General features: G+C 52.3%; 2 protein-coding genes across 3 annotated transcripts; one reads left to right on the top strand and one right to left on the bottom strand.

The window, feature by feature from the left end:
- The first annotated feature begins 6,217 nt into the window (after positions 1 to 6,217).
- Positions 6,218 to 9,727, top strand: OAZ1 (ornithine decarboxylase antizyme 1). Its single transcript, XM_043912093.1, is given in 6 exon segments — positions 6,218 to 6,453; positions 7,830 to 7,887; positions 7,889 to 7,975; positions 8,408 to 8,580; positions 8,921 to 9,006; positions 9,178 to 9,727. Coding segments are annotated over 6 exon segments (684 nt in total). The 5' UTR covers positions 6,218 to 6,307; the 3' UTR covers positions 9,312 to 9,727.
- A 16-nt stretch (positions 9,728 to 9,743) lies between these two features.
- On the bottom strand, positions 9,744 to 17,975 carry PEAK3 (PEAK family member 3). 2 transcript variants are annotated; one of them, XM_043912091.1, is made up of 4 exons: positions 17,610 to 17,975; positions 17,138 to 17,223; positions 15,748 to 16,286; positions 9,744 to 12,791 (listed from the first exon to the last, which is right to left on the bottom strand). In XM_043912091.1, exons 2-4 carry the CDS (start codon positions 17,217 to 17,219, stop codon positions 12,012 to 12,014), a joined length of 1,401 nt encoding a protein of 466 aa, XP_043768026.1. In that variant the 5' UTR covers positions 17,220 to 17,223; positions 17,610 to 17,975; the 3' UTR covers positions 9,744 to 12,011. The 2 variants fall into 2 exon arrangements, with proteins under 2 accessions (XP_043768026.1, XP_043768027.1); XM_043912092.1 differs by having other exon boundaries at positions 17,138 to 17,220.
- Between the last annotated feature and the right edge of the window lie 3,405 nt (positions 17,976 to 21,380).

Here is a 21,380-nt window from a genome sequence, read left to right as displayed (position 1 = left end):
TGACTCTAGTGGGACCCTGGACATGGACCCTCCATCATCCATGTCTTCTTTCCGTTCCTAGCAGCTCTGCTCTCACCACCTCCAGGAAGCCCTCCCTGATGCCCCTCTTTTCCTCCCTGCAGTCCAAGGGCCCTCACCTCTCACAGACTCCCTACCCCCAGTGAGGCACCTCCTCTCTGATTTCTTGCTTTTCCTTTTTATATCCTTTTTTAAATTTTTATTTTATTGAATTAGAGAACCCTGGAGGTCTACAGTCCATAGTGTTGCAGAGTCAGACATGACTGAAGCGACTTAGCAGGCACGCACACATAGTTGATTTACAACGTTGTGTTAAAATTCCTCTGTACAGCAAAGTGACTCAGTTATACTTATATGTACATTCTTTTTCATATTCTTTTCCCACTGTATATATGTATTTATTTTTGGTTGTGCTGGGTCTTTCTCTAGCTGTGGTGAGCGGAGGCTACTCTCTAGTTACTCGGTGTGTGGCCTTCTGATTGTGGTGGCTTCTCTTGTTGCTGAGCACAGGCTCAGCAGTTGTGGCTCACGGGCTTAGCTTTCCTCCACATGTGGGATCTTCCTGGACCAGGGATCGAACCCATGTCCCCTGCGTTGGAAGGCAGATTCTTTACCACTGAGCCACCAGGGAAGCCCTCTTTTTCATATTCTTTTCCATTATGGTTTATCATAGGACACTGAATATAGTTCCTGTGCTATATAGCAGGACCCTGTTGTTTATCCATTCTATGTATAAATATAGGGACTTCCCTGGTAGTTCAGTGGTTAAGAATTCACTGCGCAACGTAGGAGATGTGGGTTTGATTCCTGGTCAGGGAACTAAAATCCCACATGCCTTGGGGCAACTAAGCCTGCTCACCACAAGCAGAGAGTCTATGAGCCTTGGAGAAAGATCCTGCATGCTGCAACTAAGACCGGATAAAGCCAAATAAATAAATAATATATTAAGCTAATATGTAGGTTACATTTGCTAATCCTACATTGTCACTCCTTCCCTCCCCCATCTGGGTGTCCCCAGATTACATGAAGAAAGAAGGAGAAAGTGACAGTGGGGGAAGACTGGATGAGTCGGGGGACTCCTGTGATTGTCATGCTGGTGACTGTCACTCCTGGCATCCAGTGGGTGGGGCCTGAGAGGCTACTCCTTGGCCCACAGCGCCCAGGACGCCCCGAAAGTGGAGACTGGGAATTCATTTCTCCCTGAAGAACTCCACCCTGGGACTTCCTGGTGGTGCAATGGCTAAGAATCCGCCTGCTGATGTGGGGGACACAGATTCGGTCCCTGGTCCAGGAAGGTTCCACATGCTGAGGAGCAACTAAAGCCATGCGCCACAACTCCTGAAGCCTGCGCTCTAGAACCCATGCTCTGCAACAAGAGAACCCACCACAGTGAGAAGCCTGAGCACCACAACTAGAGAATAGCCCCTGCTCACTGCAACTAGAGAAAAACCTGCATGCAGCAGGAAAGACCCAGCTCAGACAAAACTAAAATAATAACAATAATAAAATACCCAACCCTGCATGAGTTTCACGAAGGAGATGTGACAGCAAGCAAGGTTTCTGGTGCTGGAAGAATCTGGAGAAGAGTTTGGTCCTATTCTGTGTTTACGATCTTAGAGGCGGGTGCCTTGGTGCCCCTGACGGGCACCCACAGTGACAGGACAGAGGTATCATCTTGTACATCACTTCTACCTCCCCCGCAGCAGGCTGAGGGAGCTGCCTCCAGAACCAGAGTGCACCCTCTCCACCAGGATGACAGGACACTGCCCACATCTCCGCCCAGAGTTGGAGATGTCAGAGTCTGACACCTAGATGCCCCATGACCACTTTCCCAGACACATCCCACCTTGACCCTACAAGCACCCCGTTCTTCCTCCACCCATGCTTTTCTCCAAGTTGCTACAGTTTTTCATTTGTTTTTTTACCAGTGTGTGCTCAGTCGCTCTGTCATGTCTGATTCTCTGTGATTCCATGGACTGTAGTTCATCTCGCTCCTCTGTCCATGGGATTCTCCAGGCCAGAATACTGGAGTGGGCTGCCATTTTCTCCTCCAGGGAATCTTCCTGACCCAGGGATCGAACCTTCGTCTCGAATCTCCTGCATTGCAGGCGGATTCTTTTACCACTAGCGCCACCTGGGAAGCCCAAACAGGCTGTGTTTTTGCCCCTTTCCATTCACTGCTGCTGCTACTGCTAAGTCACTTCAGTCGTGTCCGACCCCGTGCGACCCCATAGACGGCAGCCCACCAGGCTCCCCTGTACCTGGGATTCTCAAGGCAAGAACACTGGAGTGGGTTGCCATTTCCTTCTTTAATGTGTGAAAGTGAAAAGTGAATGTGAAGTCGCTCAGTCGTGTCTGACTCGTAGCAACCCGATGGACTGCAGCCTACCAGGCTCCTCCGTCCACGGGATTTTCCAGGCAAGAGTACTGGAGTGGGGTGCCATTGCCTTCTCCCTTTCCATCCACAGTGATTCCAAATTAAAGCGTGCTTTGGCCTGCAAGGGCTTGGGGCCAGCCACTGAGGAAGGAACCTCCTGCCCCAAGTTTTGAGTCCGGAGGCTCCTGCTGGCTCCTTGTGGACTGCAGAGACCTGGACGTCACCCCCCTAGACCCTGGCCTGGCAGGTGAGAACCTCTTGGAGACACCTCCCTGACTAGGTTCTGTGTGCTGGGGGCTCAGCTCGGAGTCTGGTCACTGTCTGCCCTCAGTCATGGGGGGTAAACACAGCTCAACCCACTGACCAGTGGCTGGCCATGGGCAGTTCTGGATCCTGGAATTCTTAGCTCAGAATCGCTCATCTGTGTAACACACTAGAGTCTTTGCCATGTGGCAAAGACCCAGATTTGGAAACCCAGAGGCTCTTTCAGCCTCAAGAAATCAGAGCCTAGGGCTTCCTGGTGGTCTAGTGGTTAAGAATCTGTCTGCCGATGCAGGGGACACCGGTTCGATCCTTGGTCTGGGAAGATCCCACACGGTGCGGGGCAACTAAGCCCATGAGCTGCAACAACTGAACCTGCACACCCTAGAGCTTGTCCTGGCAGCAAAAGAAGCCACCATAAATAAGAAGCCTGAGCATGGCAACTAGAGAAAGCCCTCGAGTGGCAATGAAGACCCAGTGCAGCCATAAATAAATAACGTTAAAATAAAAAAAAGAAAGAAAACGGAGCTTAAATAATGACATACTGGCCCCACAAATAGTGAGGACCCTTAAGTGTTACCCTAAGATGGGTGATTTTTGTTTTTTGAATGTTGAGTTTTAAGCCAGCTTTCTCTCTCCTCTCTCACCTTCATCAAGAGGCTCTTTAGTTCTTCTTCACTTTCTGCCGTAAGAGTGGTGTCATCTGCGTATCTGAAGTTATTGATATTTCTCACAGCAATCTTGATTCCAGCTTGTGCATCATCCAGCCCAGCATTTCGAACGATGTCCTCTGCATATAAGTTAAATAAGCAGGGTGACAATATACAGCCTTGACATACTCCTTTCCCAATTTGGAAGCAGTCCATTGTTCCATGTCCGATTCTAACTGATGCTTCTTAACCTGCATACAGGTTTCTCAGGAGGCAGATAAGGTCGTCTGGTATTCCCATGTGTTTAAAAATTTTTCACAGTTTGTTATGATCCACACAAAGGCTTTGGTGTAGTCAATGAAGCAGAAGTAGATGTTTTTCTGGAACTCTCTTGCTTTTTCAATGTTGGCTTAAAACTCAACTCAAAAAATAAAGACCATGGCATCTGGTCCCATCACTTCATGGCAAATAGATAGGGAAACAATGGAAACAGTGAGAGACTTTAATTTTGGGGGCTCCAAAATCACTGCAGATGGTGACTGCAGCCATGAAATCAAAAGACGCTTGCTCCTTGAAAGAAAAGCTATGACCAACCTAGATAGCATATTAAAAAGAAGAGACATTACTTTGCCGACAAACGTCCGTCCAGTCAAAGCTATGGCTTTTCCAGTAGTCATGTATGGATATGAGAGTTGGACTATAAAGAAAGCTGAGCACCAAAGAATTGACGCTTTTGAATTGTGGTGCTGGAGAAGATTCTTGAGAGTCCCTTGGACTGCACGGAGATTAAACCTAAAGGAAATCAACCCTGAAAAGTCATCGGAAGGACTGATGCTGAAGCTGAAGCTCCAGTACTTTGGCCACCTGATACTAAGAACTGACTCACTGGAAAAGACCCTGATGCTGGGAAAGATTGAAGGCAGAAGGAGAAGACGACGACAGAAGGTGAGATGGTTGGATTGATGACTCGATCACTGACTCAATGGACATGAGTTTGAGCAAGCTCCAGGAGTTGGCGATGGACAGGGAAGTCTGGCATGGTGCAGTCCGAGGGGTTGCAAAGAGTCGGGCACGACTGAGTGACTGAACTGAACTAAGATGGGTGATTGAGAGCAAACCCTGGAAATAAAAGAAACATTGAAAGTAATTAGAAAGTACAAATTCATCTGCTTTTTTGTCTTCACCATGAGTGACAATTCTAAACAATATCATTGATTAGATATTCTTCCCCTGGGAAATTTCTTTGGTTGGTCTAACACTTGCGATTATTAGTCTTTGTTGAGTTTTTTTTTTTTAAGATTTTTAAAGAATTTATTTATTTATTTTTGGCTGCACTGGGTCTTCCTTGCTGCAAGCAGGCTTTTAAAAGATTCAGCAAGCCAGAGACTGACTACTCTATAGTTGTGGTGCACAGACTCCTCATTGTGGTGGCTTCTTTTGTTTCGGAGCACAGGCTCTAGGGTGCAGAGGCTTCAGTAGCTTTGGAGTGTGGGCTCAGTAGTTGTAGCACATGGGCTTAGTTGCCCTGTGGCATGTGGAATCTTCCCTAACTAGGGATCAAACCCATATCCCCTGCATTGGCAGGTGAATTCTTAACCACTGGACCACCAGAGAAGTCCTAAGTAATTTTTGATGTGGACCATTTTTTAAAGTCTTTATTGAATTTATTATAACATTGCTTCTGTTCTATGTGTTGTTTTGGCCCGGAGGCATGTGGGCTCTAAGCTACCAGACCGGGGATGGAACCTGTCCCCTGTGCATTGGAAGGTGAAGCCTTAAGCACTGAACTGCCAGGGCAATTCCTCTGTTGAGTCTTAATAATTGTACATAGGGATGCCGAAAACTAGACGTTTGTATTACAAATGCCGTGTAAGTAAATAGTAAATATTTCATTCAACAGAAAAGGGAATTTGGAAACACACAGGGACTCAGCCACATGCTTTGGAGAGTATATTTTCTAATAGTTTTGTAATAGTTCAAGGTCCCTTGTGGAAAGTTTGAGTCTCTAACCCCAATGGACAGAGTATTGTAGATTGGAAATAAAAATGAGATAAAACTGAGAGGCAGGGATTGTAAAGACAAAGGAACAAGTAGCTACTTCATTCCGTATAACTCTTTGGAGACTCTATTTGTGCCTAAAACATAAAAACATGAAACAAAGTGGGGCCTGCAAGAATAATATTTTTGCTTGAGGCAAAATTTAATTCACACGTGAACTATCTCTCTGATTTTATCCACAAGGAAAAGCATTTTTGCTGAAGGCCAAATGGTACATAAAATATTTTACTAAATTTAAATATTATCTTTACCATTTAAAGTTCTTTTTTAACTGTAAGTTGTTTCAACATGTGAAAGATCGGATCCAGAAAATCATTATTAAGATCGATAAATATTAGGTTACTAAAAATTATTCTTTCCTATAAGGGGACGGGGCGCTAGGACCCCTCCTCCAAATATCCGTGGCCTTTGTCGCCCAGAACCCCCTGGGGACGGAGTCCCTCCGGGAGAAAGGACCCTGACTAGGGCGACGTGGACCACGGTGGAGACGTGGACCCGTAAGACTCCGACCCCACCCCCACCCCCACCCCCAAAAGCCGGCGCAGAGGTGGGCCGCGGTCTCTAGGCCTGGCGGTGGGGGGCGGGGCGAAGCGCGCGCGCCGCGCGTTCCCGACGCCAAGGCGGCCCCGCCCCCTCCGCGCGTTCGCAGAGCTTGGCAACGGGACGGGGCGGGACCTGAAGCATTCTTCCAATCCAAGGCGCTGTCCCAACTCGGGTCCCTCGCCGCTTGCCAATCAGAAGCCGAGAGGGGCGGGCGTGCCTGGGTTTCCCGGAGGCTCCGCACCCTCGTGCGGCCGCGTTCCCGGGGCGTGGGGGCGTGGCCTGAGAGCGTTGTCTATAAAGGTGGGCGGCGACGGCGGCGCCATTTTGCGAACGGCGAGCAGCGGCGGCGGCGCGGAGAAGCGCAGCGGAGGTTTTGCTGGTTTCGGACCCCAGCGGCCGGATGGTGAAATCCTCCCTGCAGCGGATCCTCAACAGCCACTGCTTCGCCAGAGAGAAGGAAGGGGATAAACCCAGCGCCACCGTCCACGCCACCCGCACCATGCCGCTCCTTAGCCTGCACAGCCGCGGAGGCCGCAGCAGCGAGAGGTAAGCGCCCCGCCCCCGCCCGAAGCTTCCAGAAGCGGCGCCGCGCAGGCCCGCAGGGGGCCGGCCTTGGGGCGCCAAGGAAGTCCGGGGAGCGCGAGGTCCGCCCCTTTGTCGAGGCCACAATCGTACCGGGGGCGGGGTGGGGGCGGGGCGGGACCGAAGCGGGCAGAGGGGCCTCTGATTGGATTGAGGGGCTTCCAGGGTACCTGGTCGAATTGAGGGGTGTGTGGAGGGGAGCACGGCGGTTTCCGTTTGGATTGGGGGAAGCTTCTAGGGTCCCTGGTCGGGTTTGGGGGGCACCAGAGTTCACGGCACGTTTTAGAGGCGCGGGGGTCGGGTTTGGGGGGCGGCTAGGCTTGAGGGGCGAGGTCGGGCACACGGGTCCGGGGAATCTGGACTTTACGGGCAGACGAGCCCAGCGGAGTGGCCTTTCCCACGGGACGGCGGCCGCCCTGGCGATCCCTTTATAGCCCAGAGGACGCGCGGAGTAGGACAGTGCCACGTAGACGGCGCCCGGGGCCCTTATCTGGGTGAATGCCGGATTGCCCTTCCCCCAGAGGACTGCTGTGCCAGGGATGGTCGTGGCCAGGGACGGGGGTCCAGGGGAGCTGCGCTCGGCGCGGAGCGCGAGCTCTTTGATGAAAGGGACCCCGAATGGGAGCCGAGGAAAATGGAGGCGACTTTGGGGCTTGTTTACACTGCTCAGCAAATGGCTGCTGGCATTGCCGGCTGCGCGATTGTGAAAATCTCCCCCGGGGCCGAGGGCCCTCTGCCGAGATGACGCAACCGGAGGCCGCGGGGAGCGCACGGGAGGGCGTCTCCGCGGGCCGGGCCCCGCAGCACCTGCGGGGGCACTGATCGGGCCCCACGTCTCCCGGCGAGTGAAGGGACCGCCGCAGGGACAGCTGCTGCGGACGGACAGGTCAGATCACTAAGAAAAGCTTGCTGGAGCTTCAGGTCGGCTACAGACCGCACAGTGGGAAAGGGGAAGCTGGAGCGCTGGGCTTAGAAAGGGGAAGTAGAACTTGACGCAGAATTGGGTGGGGCGGCAGTTCATGCCAGTCGTGAGATGGTTAAAGGGGGAAAGCACCCCTACCCCCGCCCCCGGGGACGGGTGGGTCTTTAACCAGCGTATCACCCGTGGCGTCTGGTTTGAATGGCCACTTGTTTCTGTGATTGTTTAGCTGCCCCGCCGCCGGATGTTGATTTTTGCGCTTGGTGTGTACGTCGCCCTTGGAAAAGGGAGGCAGGGTCCCTGGTGGACTTGGGCTCTGGAAGGCCTTGACCTTCAGTTTGGCCGTATTGGGACGCCAGGCCCTGTTGGCAAAGGCCGCGGGGGTCTCCTCCCAGTGCTGCTCACCTGCTGTCTCCTCCAGTTCCAGGGTCTCCATCAACTGCTGTAGTAACCTGGGTCCAGGGCCTCGGTGGTGCTCCTGATGTCCCTCACCCACCCCTGAAGATCCCAGGTGGGCGAGGGAATAGTCAGAGGGATCACAATCTTTCAGCTAATTTATTTTACTCTGTAAGTATTCCCCTCCCTCTGGACTCCTGGGTACCTGAGCTGGGGGGAATGCGGTCAGACCCACAGTGCCTGCCTCTCAGCAGACGGCAATCATTTGTGCACTTGTCATGTGCTGGGAGCTCTTTTCCTGGTTTATACCCAGTGCTCTGAGCCCAAGATAGAAGGAACAAAGGTGCAAACCACTGCCCCGGCTTTGCCTTAATCTCTAGTAGTTGTTGGCCGCTCATTATAGCACCTTAGCCTCGGGCGCTCTGTGGTCTTGGGCAGAGCTGATGCTGCTCAGAGGCCTCTGTAGCCAGCGTCAGCACTGGGTGGTGGGGTGTGTGAAAGGCCGTTTTGGTACTTTTCTGGGTTGTCGGGGTAGCCAAGGGAAAGATCCCCAACCTGTGAAGGTTGGTGTTTATGGTTGAATGTGATTTTTTTTCTCCGCAGGATAATCGGCTGAATGTAACAGAGGAACTAACGTCTAATAACAAGACGAGGATTTTTAATGTCCAGTCCAGGCTCACAGAGGCCAAACATATTAACTGGAGAGCGGTGCTGAGCAACAGCTGCCTCTACATCGAGATCCCGGGCGGCGCTCTGCCCGAGGGGAGCAAGGACAGGTGAGGGCCGGCGTGTGTGCGAGGAGGAGGGAAGCCTGAGTCAGGAGACAGATGGGTTGTTAATGTTCTGGAATGGGGGTTCCCCTTTTAAGCAGTGGACCAGCAGTTACCACCGAAGGGATGAGGGGAGGGGGTGTTACTGCTGGCCTCAAGTAGGTGGGGCCGGGGCACCCCCAGTGTCTAGGAATGCCCCTTTGAGTGATCTGGCACCAGTGTCCGTAGTGCTTTAGGTGACCCTGGATTAGACCTGGGAGAGATTGGGGTTCAGATGGAAGTGGAAGAATCAGGCTGAGGCCCCGGTAGTGGTGCGGGTGGGCAGCTCCTGATGCTGGAACTTCAGCTTCGCAGTTCTTCTTGAGTTTGCTGAAGAGCAGCTCCATGTTGACCACGTCTTCATTTGCTTCCACAAGAACCGCGATGATCGAGGTAGGTTGACTGTCTTCAGATTCTCCAGGGGTGAGAGGAGGGGGAGGCCAGGCAAGGAGGTGGAGCCCATGGAGTCCAAGACTTAGGCCTTGGTCTCCAGACCCTGGGCTCTGATTGTGGACAGGAGTTCTGACTTAATCGAATCGTATCTCTTCCGTGTCTCTTCTGCAGCCGCCTTGCTCCGTACCTTCAGCTTTTTGGGCTTTGAGATTGTGAGACCGGGGCATCCCCTTGTCCCCAAGAGACCCGACGCTTGCTTCATGGCCTACACGTTTGAGAGAGAGTCCTCGGGTGAGGAGGAGTAGTGCGCGGCCCTGGGGCCGCTCGGGCCTCCGTTGCAGTCCCGTCTGTGTGCTTCGCGCCGTGCCTGCTGCGGGTGGTGTGATCAACTGCGCTGACCAGCGTCAGCCTGCTCACCTGCTGGTTTGTCCGCATGTTGTAATTGTGCAAATAAACGCTCACTCCAAATTAGCCGTGTATTTCTTGAAGTTTAATATTGTGTTTGTGATACTGAAGTATTTGCTTTAATTCTAAATAAAAGTTTATATTTTACTTTTTTATTGCTGGTTTAAGATGATTCAGATTATCCTTGTACTTTGAGGAGTTTCTTATTTGAAAGTCTTTTTGGAACAGTCTTAGGTCTCTTAACTTGGAAAGATAGGTATTAATCTACCCTTCTATTGCTCTCAGAAATCCAAATAAAAGTGATTATCCCTCTTAAGACCTGTGTTGGCTCTATGGTGTTGATGGGCTCTGGGGCCAAGGAAATAGGGGCCTTGGGCTTGCCAGGGGCTGAGGGAGCTGTGCTTGCAAGCAAGAGTTGTGAGGCAGTAAGGCCCTGGTGTCACCTTTGGCCACAGCCAGCTCAACCTGGCTACCTCCATACCTCATCTTCCTGCCACCCCTGGGCAGCTGGTAGCCCGCCCCACCCTGCCTGCCACTCCCCTTTCCCTGGAGCCCTTCCCTGGGGTGACGGAGGCAGGCTGGAGTGGCCTGGTTCCAGGCTGAAGCTGTTTACTGGGCCTTAAGTGGAGCAGGGCAGGGCCTGAGTGGTGCTTTCCCAGGGGTGAAGGGGAAGGAAGGGGTGGGTGTTTGGCTGTGGGCATCCTCAGCCCTCTTAAGGGTCTTGCTGGGGAGGGAGCTCTGCTGGTGGGTGTTCTGACCAGAGCAGAGGTGGGGTCTGAGGCAGTCAGAAGGCAAAGACCCTGCACTGGGTCGGGGTGCTGTGCCTAGTTGCCCAGTTGTCATGGGGTACAACTCTGACCCCATGGGAGACCCTCTGCTAGACTCCTCTGGCCATAGGGATTCTCCAGGCAAGGATACTGGAGTGGGTTGCCATGCACTTCTCCAAGGGATCTCCACCCAGGGGTCGAACCCAGGTCTCCCACATTGTGGGCAGATTCTTTTACCATCTGAGCCACCAGGGAAGGGTGGAGGTAAGGGGGTGGCTGAAGGCCAAAGGCGGCAGCCCCGCAGCGCCACCTGCTGGCTGCATCTGGGGTTGTGCCCTGCAGATTGACAAATAGGTTGCAAAGCAGGTATCTTAGGAGAAATGAATTCAGAGGGATTCAAGTCTATCTGGGGGTTGGGTGGGATATTTGGTTGATTGATGATGGAGTTGGCTTTCAAAGGTCTGGGGAGAGGGCTGGACACACTTCAGTCTGTGTGGGCACGGCACAGGCAGAGAAAGGGCTTTGGGGTTGGGGTGCTGGAGGATGTACAGGAGTCTGAAGCAGAGCATAGTGGGGAGGTATATCAGCAGAAGGAACAGTGGGTAAGGTCTGGAGGCCAGAAAGCACCTACACAGAGGGGTGATGTGCCAGGAGAGGTTGGCCGGACAGCATGTGGAGTCTTTAGACAAACCCCTTGTGTTTTGAAGGTACTAGGGAGCCATGGGAGAGGTCTGAGCAGGGGAGGGACCATGTTACACCTGGGGATTAGAAAGTTCCCCCTAGCATCACCATGGCTGGTGAAGGGGCATGACTGGAGACCCCACACAAGGGCATTGGGACCCCTCAGGGCTCCTGTATCTACTTTTCAGAAGTACACACTGAGACTTCCTCATTCTCTCCCTCAGGTCCCTGATGAGTCTGTAAACAACTTTGTTTATTCTATCATTCTATGCTGTTAAACACTTAGCGTGTGTTAAGTATGGGCAGGGCCTCAGAACTCAACCTGATGGGTGAGGTGAACAGGTGACAAAGAGATGAATAAATAACTTGCAGGTGGTGACAAGTGCTTTGGTGGGAAGCATGGCCAGGAACTGGAGAGGGCCCAGGAGGGTCAACTTTATTTGCTTGCAAGAGGTGAGATTCAGCAAGTCCGGTAGAGGAAACAGCCAGTGCAAAGACTTGGTGGCTAGACAGAATTTAGTGTCACAGAGGGGGAGCAAGGAGGCCACAGTGGATGGAGGGAGTAGAGGGGGTGGGCATGGGAACCAGGAGAGCATGTGGGCAGGTGAGCTCAGACCCTGCTGGGGTAGGCTGGCTATCTCAGGTTCCAGAGACCTCTCTCCCCATGGAAGCCTCCAGCAGTTCTTGACAAGCTGTTGACAGTTCACACCACCATCCTCAGTGCAAGGGCAGGCTCCAGATCCTTTGGGAGGAGTGTCCACATTGCCATGGATACACTGACCATCAGACCATAGTACCACGAGGGCACCTGGCTTCTACTGAAAGGCAGTGGGAGGGGTTCCAGCCACTGGGAGAGGCATGAACTGGCAGTGACTCCACGCGTGGAAGAGGGGTGGGCTCCTCTGAAAGCCTCTACAGGCACTGGCCATTAGGCCCCAGCCCTGGAAGGGGGCAACTGCATTCTGGGGGGTAATGCGGGGGGGGATTGGGCCTAATTTCCCAACTGCATTCTTTGCTGGCCTGTTGGTCCCTTCTGAAAGAGGGCGTCCACCCTATGATGGATTCACCAGCCACCAGTTCCAGCCCTGGGAGGTTGAGGGGGGCCTGCCACTTGGAGAGGCCCTGGAACAGGTGCGTCACTCACAGGCAAGGTCAGTCCCACAGCAGACTGAGAGCGAGGTCCACTGAGGCCGCTGTGGCCTCCATCAGGTATTCACAGCAGAGCCAGTCCTCCAGACCGGGCACCTCCCCACCCACGGCCCGCTCGGCCAGGTGCAGGACCAGCATGGTTCGGCGCACCTGCAGCCAGGACCCCAGTGGGGCTCCGTGGCTGCGCAGCTCGGGTCCAGGCCCCCAGAGCAGCGCCTGCAGTGCGCCGCGTGTCCGGGCCGCTGAGGGCCGCACGCGGGTCAGCTGGGCCGCCAGACGCTCCAGGCCTGTGGCCACGGGTGTGGCCAAGGGCACTCCCGGGCCAAGCAGCTCTCGGAGCAGGCGGCCCAGCTGCCGTGCGTGGATGCCAGGGGTGCCGGGAGGCCGTGGGTGAATGCGTCTGAAGTCCGCAAGAAGCAGGCGCGGGGGCCCGGTGGCCGTGCAGCCCCGAGGCGCCACCAGCAGGAGGTTCTCGGGCCGCAGCTCGGCCAGGGCCGCACCCAGTGCCTCCAGGCACTCCAGGGCAGCGCTCAGCTGCAGCAGCAGCAGGGCCACGGTCTTCGTGAACTCCTCGGGTGGCCGAGCGCCTGCCTCCACAAGCCACTGGGCCACAGTGAGCTCTGGCACCTCGGCCACTAGGGCCACACTGCCGCTCCAGGGCGCCTCAGGCAGTGCACCCTCGGGCAGCAGGCCGCACAGCCCCTGGAGGTTGAAATGCGGGCGCAGAGAGAACTGTAGCTCCAGGCCCCAGGGGTGGGGCTCCTCAGCTCCTGGCTTGGGCACCTGTGGGACAGAGGGGGCCTTCAGAGCCTGGCCACATAGCCCCTCCACCCTGAAAACCAGCATAGCTTACCCAGAGGCTCTACCTGTTCTGAAACCTTCCCACCCACCGCAACTTGCCCCACTATCGCTAATCACTCCAGAAGCAAGGTTCTTGTTAATTCAGATATTGTTCGCCAACATGATTTAAGGAAAACTACACCTGGGAGGATGATGCTATGAGTCTTCCCTGGCGGCTCAGATGGTAAAGAATCTGCCTTCAACACGGGAGACCCAGGTTTGATACCTGGGTCAGGGAAGATTCCCTGGAGAATGGAATGGCTACCCACTTCAGTGGGAGAATTCTTGTCTGGAGAATCCCATGGACAGAGGAGCCTGGTGGGCTATAGTCCATGGGTTTTCAAAGAGTCAGACACGACTGAGTGACTAACACTAACAGTACACCAGGGAGGAGGTGTTTAACGGCTAACGTTTCCAGCCTGCCAAAGGGTATCCATCACTTGTGCTTGCCACTTGGTAAGGAGGAAGGTGACAGCAAAGGTGCTGGAGCTGGGCTGTTCAGTAGAAATACAGCTCAGGCCACAGTGTAGTTCAAAATTTCCAGTAGCCACATTTTAAAAAGTGAAAAGAAACAGGTGAAAGTAACTTTCTTTCTTCTTTCTCTTCTTTTTAATATTCACTAGTTTAATTTTTTAGATTTGCATGTAATTGAAAACATACAGGATTTGTCTTTTATTTCACTAAGTATAATACCCTCCTGTGGTGTTGGAGAAGACTCTTGAGAGTCCCTTGGACAGCAAGGAGATCAAACCAGTTGATCCTAAAGGAAATCAGTCCTGAATATTCAATGAAAGGACTGATGCTGAAGCTGAAGCTCTAATACCTTGGCTGCCTGTTTCGAAGAACTGACTCATGAAAAAGACCCTGATGCTAGGAAAGATTAAAGGCAGGAGGAGAAGGGGACGACAGAGGATGAGATAGTTGGATGGCATCACCGACTCAATAGACATGAGTGTGAGCAAGCTCCAGGAGTTGGTGATGGACAGGGATGTCTGGCATGAGGCATTCCATGGATGGTGTCACAAACAGACACAACTGAGTGACTGAACTGAACTGATAATGCCCTCCAGGTTCATCTATGTTGCAAGTGGCAAAATTACATTTTTTTTAATGGCAGATTAGTAGTAGTCCATTGTATATATATTCCACATCTTCTGTTGATGGACACTGAGGTTGCTTCCATGTCTTGGCTATTGTAAATAATGTTGCTGTGAACACTGGGGGCACATAGATGTTTTCTAATGAGTGTTTCTGTTTTTTTCTAGATATATACTCAGAATTAGAGTTGTTGGATTATATGCAGTTCTATTTTTAGTTTTCTGAGGAACTTCTAAACTGTTTTCCACAGTGGCCACATCATTTTACATTCCCATCAACGGTGTACAGGATTCTCTTCTCTCCACATCCTTGCCAACATTTGTTGTCTGTGGTCTTTTTGATGATGGTCATTCTGACAGGTGTGAGGTGATACCTCCTTATGGTTTTGCTTTACATTTCTCTGATTAGTGATGTTGATCATCTTTTCATGTACTTGTTGACCATCTGTATGTCTTCTTTGGAAAAATGTCTCTTCAGGTCTTCTGCCTAGTTTTTCATTAGCTTTTTTTTTTTTTTAATTGAGTTGTATGAGCTTGAAAATAACTTTCATAATCTATTTTACTTAATCCAATATATCCAGAATATTATCATTCAACAGGTCATCAATGAAAAAAATATTAGTGAGATGTTTTACATGATTGTTATTGATATTAAATCTTTGAGACCTGGTGTATATTTGGCACTCAAAGCACACCTCAGTCAGGACCAGCCCCATTTCAAGTGCTCAGAAGTCACCCATGGCCAGCAGCTGCAGTACTGGTCAGCAAAGCTCCTTCTAGAAAGTAGAACATCAACTCTGGAGATTACATTTGAATCACTTTGGGGTAGGGGTTAAAAAGCACAGGTGCTGAGGTGGGGCACTGGGAGTGTGTATTTTAAAAATAAAGTCCCTTGGGACTTCTCTGGTGGTCTAGTGGTTAGGACTCCAAGCTTCCAGTGCAGGAGGTTCAGGTTCAATTCCTGGTTGGGGAACTAAGATCCCCCACGCCATGTGGCATGGCCAAAAAAACCCCCAAAACAACCAACACAACAACTCCCCAGGGGCCTCTGAGATGGAACGAGGATCAAGCTGTCAACTAAAGAACTCATAGCTAGCAACAACTTACTTCCTCCACACTCCCATCTGAAAAATGGGTTCATAATAGCACAATCTGTCAAATGGATGAGGTTCCTCCAAAATGGTGACATGTCTGACTCTTGGTGGTCACATTTATTTGACAGGAATTTTTTTTCCCTTGGTGGTGCATAAAACAGAAGCACCATAATAAAATATGGTGATGCTTGCATGAGGATTAGCTGAATGAAAGTGCTGAAATCTCCTCAGAACAGCACAGGACATGAAGGAACAGTGCTCAGTACATTTTGTTGAAGATGTTGATGATGGAAAGTGGTATCTATCAGCTGGCAGTGGGTTTCTAGCGTTAGAATTTACTGGGAAGTGAGTTCAAAGGCAGACTCCTGAAGACTTCCCAAGAGGTCCAGTGGTTAAGACTCCTAGCTTCTACTACAGAAGGTGCGGGTTCAATCCCTGGTCGGGGAACTAAGATCCCACATGCCCCGTGGCAGGAAAAAAAAAAAAAAAAAAAAAGCGGATTCCTGAGCCCCTGAAAGGCCTGTGGAGATTTTAACAAGACTTCCAGGTGACTCGAATGTAAGTGGCCCCACACCTTAGAAACGTGATTCCTAGGACTGACGGTGTTAGCTGCAAAATAAGCAATTAGGCCAGAGAAGGAAGGCCCTGGGTTATGCCTTGGAGGGGAAACTGGGGAAACTGGGGAAACCTCCGGGGGGCGGGGCTCACCTTGGCAGCCAGGAGATGCCACGCCTCCTCATGCACGCGTACCAAGCGGTAGTAGAGGTAGTCCCCGCTCTCCACACAGGGCGAGCTGTCCAGGAGGCGGAAGCGGTGGTCTGGCCGGCAGGGGCCTGGGTGGCCCCCCAGGAGCCGGGTGTGCAGCCGGGCGTGCACGACGCGGAGACCCTCCAGCTGGCGGGCCTCCAGAGCGGCGTGCACGGCCTCCGGGTGGTGCAGGTCGTGGAGGGAGAGGCCCAGTTCGGTGTCCAGCGAGCTGAAGGGCAGCTCTGCAGGCGGCTGGGCTGGCCCCGCCCTGTCGTCGTCTGCCTGGCTCTCATCCACACTGCGGGACCCCACAAGGGGCTTCCGAGGCGGCCCTGCTCGAGTGAGGCTGGGGCTGGAGGCTTTGTGGGTAGGCAGCGACTGGGTCCTGGTGAGGGTCTTCTTGGGCAGGGGTGGGGGCAGGGGCTGCGGGTCAGTCACGGGGGGCTCAGATGTCCGTGGGCGGCAGGCCTTGGAGGGCAGCAGGTGGATGCGGACCTCACCTGGGCGGGGGAAGCAGTGGGGGAAGGGCGTGAGTACATGGGGAGTGGGTGCACAGGACTCTACCCTCGACCATAATTCCTTCATCTCTAAAATGGAAAAAATAGTGACTTCTCTAGTGGTGCAGTGGTTAAGACTCCGTGTTGCCCCTGCAGGGGGCGCTGGTTCCATCCCTGAGCAGGGAAATAAGATCCCACATGCCACGGAAGTGGGGTGGGGGTAGCCAAAACAAATTTTTTTGACTGGAAAAAAACAGGGAGTTCCTAGGTGGTCCAGCGCTCTTACTGCTGGGGCCGGGGTTCAATCCCTGGTCAGGGAACTGAGATCCCGCAAAACCGCACTGCAACGCCAAAAAAAGAAAATACCAAAGCTCAACTACTTTGTGCCCTGTGAGTTAAGGATGCCATCTCCAATTTGCAAATAAGGAAACAAAGCTTCAGAGGAGTGACAAGTCAGTGGCAGAGAAACATCCGGCCCCCACTTTCCTGTCTGGTTCTGGCCAGGTGACTGAGCCTCTCTGAGCTCCAGTTTCCTCATTTTTAGAAACTGGCGATCCAGCTTTTTTTTTTTTTTTAAACAAAGAGTTTTATTAAAATAGTTAAAAAGCTGCTATACGGGACTTCCCTGGTGGTTCAGTGGTTAAGACTCTGTGCTCCCAATGCAGGGGGCCCAGAACTAGCCAGATATTGCAACTACAACCCAGCACAACCAAATAAATAAATATTTTTAAAAAGCTGCTATAATCGAGTTAAATGATTCCTTAGATGGTAATGAAAGACCCAGCCTTCCTGTTCTGGCTGCCTTACCGGCCACCTGTCCCACCGCCCACCGAGGGCCCCTCCCAGGCTCTCACCAAGGTTGCTGTACGTGTGCTGTGCTGAACAGGTGGGGGTGTTGGCCCCAGGCATCTTGGTGGGTGGCTCCAGGTTGCTCATGCTGCTGGGGGGTCAGAGTGGATGGCATATGTGTGAGGGGCCCCCCTGCTGTGAGGCCCTTGGGAGGGTTGCTTGACCTCTCTGGGTGAATGTCGCCCATCAACCTTTCAGGGCAGCAGGAAGGACCTTGTACTCTTGTGATAGAGACAAAATGTCCAGCTGGGAGGGCAAGACATCTAGGGGGCAGGGGTAGCATCTGGGGGCCGGTGACAATACCCAGGGACCCGTACTTAGGCCTTGTCTGCAGAGCTCAGCCCCCTCAAGCTGTGCAGTCACCAACAGCAGCCTGACCCCTAGCTCTGCCCCACCTAGATTCTAGGTCACCCCAGCCTTGAAAAGCAGCTGCTTCCGCCCAGCCCCCGCCTTATCCCCCCTCCAGGAGCGCCCTACCTTTAGGACTGGCGTGACCTGGGGCAGGAGGGCCCTTGAGGACCAACTCCCAATAGCTGCAGCTCCTGGCCTCTCGGACTGTCTGACCGGTCCCTGCAGTGAACCGGAAACGCCAGGGCAACTGTTAGACCACAGGCCCAGACGGGAGGGGGCCTTTCTGCAGTACTTCCCCATGAAGGCTGCTGGGCTCCAGGGCTGAAATCTGATGGGAGGAGACGGGAAGACGGGCCGAGTTCCTGAAGGTTACAGGAGGTGGGCAGCCGAGAGGACCGAGCCCTGAGAGGTTGGGGGGAATCGAGGCTTTTAAGACTCCCCCACCTTTGGGGAGGCAGGGAACCTCAGAAGTGAAGGTTCAAGGAGAAATTCAGCCAGGTGACCTTTCCTCGGTGGTTTTCACTTCCTCCGAAGCCACTTCCCCTTCTGCAGGATCATCTGAGAAGCCCCCAGAATGCATGCCCCCACTCCTCACCCATCCCAGGACCCTTGGCAGGTACTGCTCTGTTTGAGCCCCAGTTCTGTGACTTGCAGTGTGACTTTGGGCCAGTCACCACTCCTGTGTTCCAGCAAATACAGAAAAATGGCTCCTGTTTGCTGTCTCCAGCCACACTAGCTGGATTTGTTTTTTTAATTTAATCAACTCACTTCCCTTCCCCCCCACCACCTTAATGCATTGATTTAGAAAAAGGCATTTAATAATAGAATTGCCATACATGGAAAATCAAGAAATGGTGAACATCCAGGGAAAGCCAGACAGTGTGAAATTCTAACTTAAGTACATGCTGTCTAAACTGTCTGGGGGCCTGAGGCTTACCCTACCGGCTCGGAGGCGTGAGTGGCATCTCTCTGAAACCTAGCCTCTTCCCCTCTGTAGAGGAAGAACCAAGAAGTCACTGTGGTTGAGAAGATGCAAAGACATTTTTGTTTTGTAGTCTGAGCATCTTCCATGCTGAGCTTCTCCTCCTGCACCATCTCATTTCCCTTAGAGGGCTGGAGTCCACGCAGGGTCACACAGCAGGTCCAAGGTGGGCTGAGAGGTCTACAGGGCATTACTGGGTGACCCCTGGGTGTGTGGAAGGAGACAAATCCATCTCATGGAGTCCCCCACATTTTGGGCCACACTGACCTGCTGACCCTCAGCATTTCCAGTGTGAGGGTCCATAACTTGATTCAATATTTTTTCTTTACCAGCACTCAGCTTCTGTAATTCACAGAATGGATGTTCTTTGTCTTTAATCCATGGGGCAGCCTGTGATTTGGGTGGATTTCAGAATCATGCAGTGGGAGGACTGTGAGCTTGCGGAAGGGTCTGTGAATTATGCCCGACAAGGATTCCACAAATCCTAGACTGTTTCAGGCAGACCAGACTGGACCAGAGGTACTGAGGAAATGGCCTCCTCACTGCCCAAACCCCTGCTGATTACCAGTTCTTATTCTTCCCTTCATAAGACCCTGGGGCAGGGGGAGGGGTAGTCACCCAGCCAGGCCACAGCTCCAATCCAGGATTAATTAGGGTTCAGCAAGCAAGGCACTCACTTCAGGCACAGAATTTAAGGTGATGCCAACAAAACAAAATACCCCAGTAATCAAGATAAATAACATTTTGTTGTTGCTGTTCCTCACTAAGTCGGGTCTGACTCTCTGCAACCCCATGGACTGCAGCACGCGCGGCTTCCCTGTCCTTCACTATCTCCCTGATGTTGCTCAGATTCATGTCCATTGAGTTGGTGATGCTATCCAAACATCTCGTCCTCTATCGCTCCCTTCTCCTCCTGCCTTCAATCTTTCCCAGCATCAGGGCCTTTTCCGATGAGTCTGCTCTTCCCATCAGGTAGCCAAAGTATTGGAGCTTTGGCTTCAGCATCAGTCCCAATGAATATTCAGGGTTGATTTCCTTTAGGATTGCCTGGTTTGATCTCCTTGTTGTCCAAGGGACCATCAACAGTCTTTTCCAGCACCACAATTCAAAGGCATCGGTGTTCAGCATTCTTTATGGTCCAGCTCTCACATCCATACATGACTACTAGAAAAACCATACCTTCGACTATAGGCACTTTTGTTGGCAGAGTGATGTCTTAAATAACATTGTAATATAATATTAAAAAAATCTTATTGCAAACGGTGGCCCTTGGGCTGGTGGCTGTTCTTGTAAATAAAGTTTTGTTGGAATGAGGGGCAGCATTAGGGTATGGGGAGTGAGGCAGGGTCATGCCAAGGCAGAGTGGATCTTTATTTAAAAGGTTGGTATTCTGTTCATTGTGGACTTGGGGCATGAATTGATTCCATTTGTTGATTAGTGATCTTTTTTAAAAATTCTTTTTATTTTTGAATTTTATTTGGCTGCATCAGGTCTTAGTTGCAGCACACGGATCTTCATTGCTTAATGTCGGGTCTTTTCTTTTTGGCTCATGGACTCTCTAGCTGTGATGTCCATGTTCAGTAGTTTTGGCGTTCAGGCTTAGCTGCCCTGTGGCATGTGGGATCTTAGTTCCCTGACCAGGGATGGAACCTGCATCCCCTGCATTGCAAGGTAGATTCTTAACCACTGAACCACCAGGGAGATCCCTAGACTATTGAGCTTGATGACTGAGATCTGGGCACCCCCTGAAATTTTATGCTCAGGGTCAGTGCCTCACTTGCCTCACCCTGGGGTGGGATAGGGGAAGGCCGCAAAGGGGCCAGGCTGGAACAAGCAGTGACATCCCTGGGGACTTCTCCACCCAAGACAGGCAGGGTTGGGGGGAACTAGTGTCTGGGACCCCCTCAAGATGGCCGCCCTTGGAGTGGGTGGGGGGCTTTGTGATGAAGGAGAGCAGTTGCCTGCTAACATCTGCTCAGCACCCCAACATCCCCAGCACACCGTCAAGCCCAAGTGGACAGTCCTCCCCTTCAGCCTAGAAATGGGGAATGCCTGCTTCAGCTCACCCTCAAATGTGTGTGTCACCCCCACAGTGGCCCCGTCTGGCTACCCCAGCTCGGGGTCAGGCCCTCTGCAGATCCTAAAGCTGTTCTTTCATTTGAAGAGTATTTTTGGAGCACTGCAGGAGCTGAGGCCAAACTCCCTGCATCCCTGGCATTACCCAGAGCAGGGTTCCCGATGCCAGGTGCTCCCAAATTTTCCATGACTTGGCATTTCTGAGAAAAACGCCTCAGTTTTGGTGCCAGGCAGGGTTACAGTCCCCAAAGGTGTCCATCTCCAGGACCTGTGAATATGTTAGGTAGCATGACAGGGGGAAATGAAGGTTGCAGATTAGATGAGGATGAGAGTGACACTGGATTCCTTGGGGGTCCTTATAAAAGGGAGGGGGAGGGTCAGGGCAGAGAGAGATGGGAGATGCTGTGTTGCTGCTCTGAGGATGGAGGGAGAGGCCGGGAGCCAGGGATGCAGTGCCTCTAGAAGCTGGAAAAGGCAGGAGCCTCCGGAAGGAACCAACTGCCAATCCATTTTAGACTTCTGAGCCCCAGAGCTGTTGAATGATGAATCTCGGTTGTTGTAAGCCATTAAGTTTTGTTACAACGGCTGTAGGAGGCTCATCCAGTTCCCTGCATGAAAGAGGACCACAATCCTCCAGTTTATGGATGTGCACACTGCACAGAGTGGGGGCACGACTTCCCCCAGAGCACACAGCACTCAGGTCACACACACCCATCCGAGGGGCCCCACCTTGGGTTTCTGGCCACGAACTGGATGGGACCCCTTCTGCTGTCCTTGGACACCTGAGGAAGGAGTACCCCTCTGCTTCATCCCAAAGATAAGACAGGATTCAGGAAATC

Source organism: Cervus elaphus, chromosome 9 (genome assembly GCF_910594005.1).
Source record: "Cervus elaphus chromosome 9, mCerEla1.1, whole genome shotgun sequence".
Classification (NCBI taxonomy): Eukaryota; Metazoa; Chordata; class Mammalia; order Artiodactyla; family Cervidae; genus Cervus; species Cervus elaphus.
This window is presented reverse-complemented; position numbering and strand designations above follow the sequence as displayed.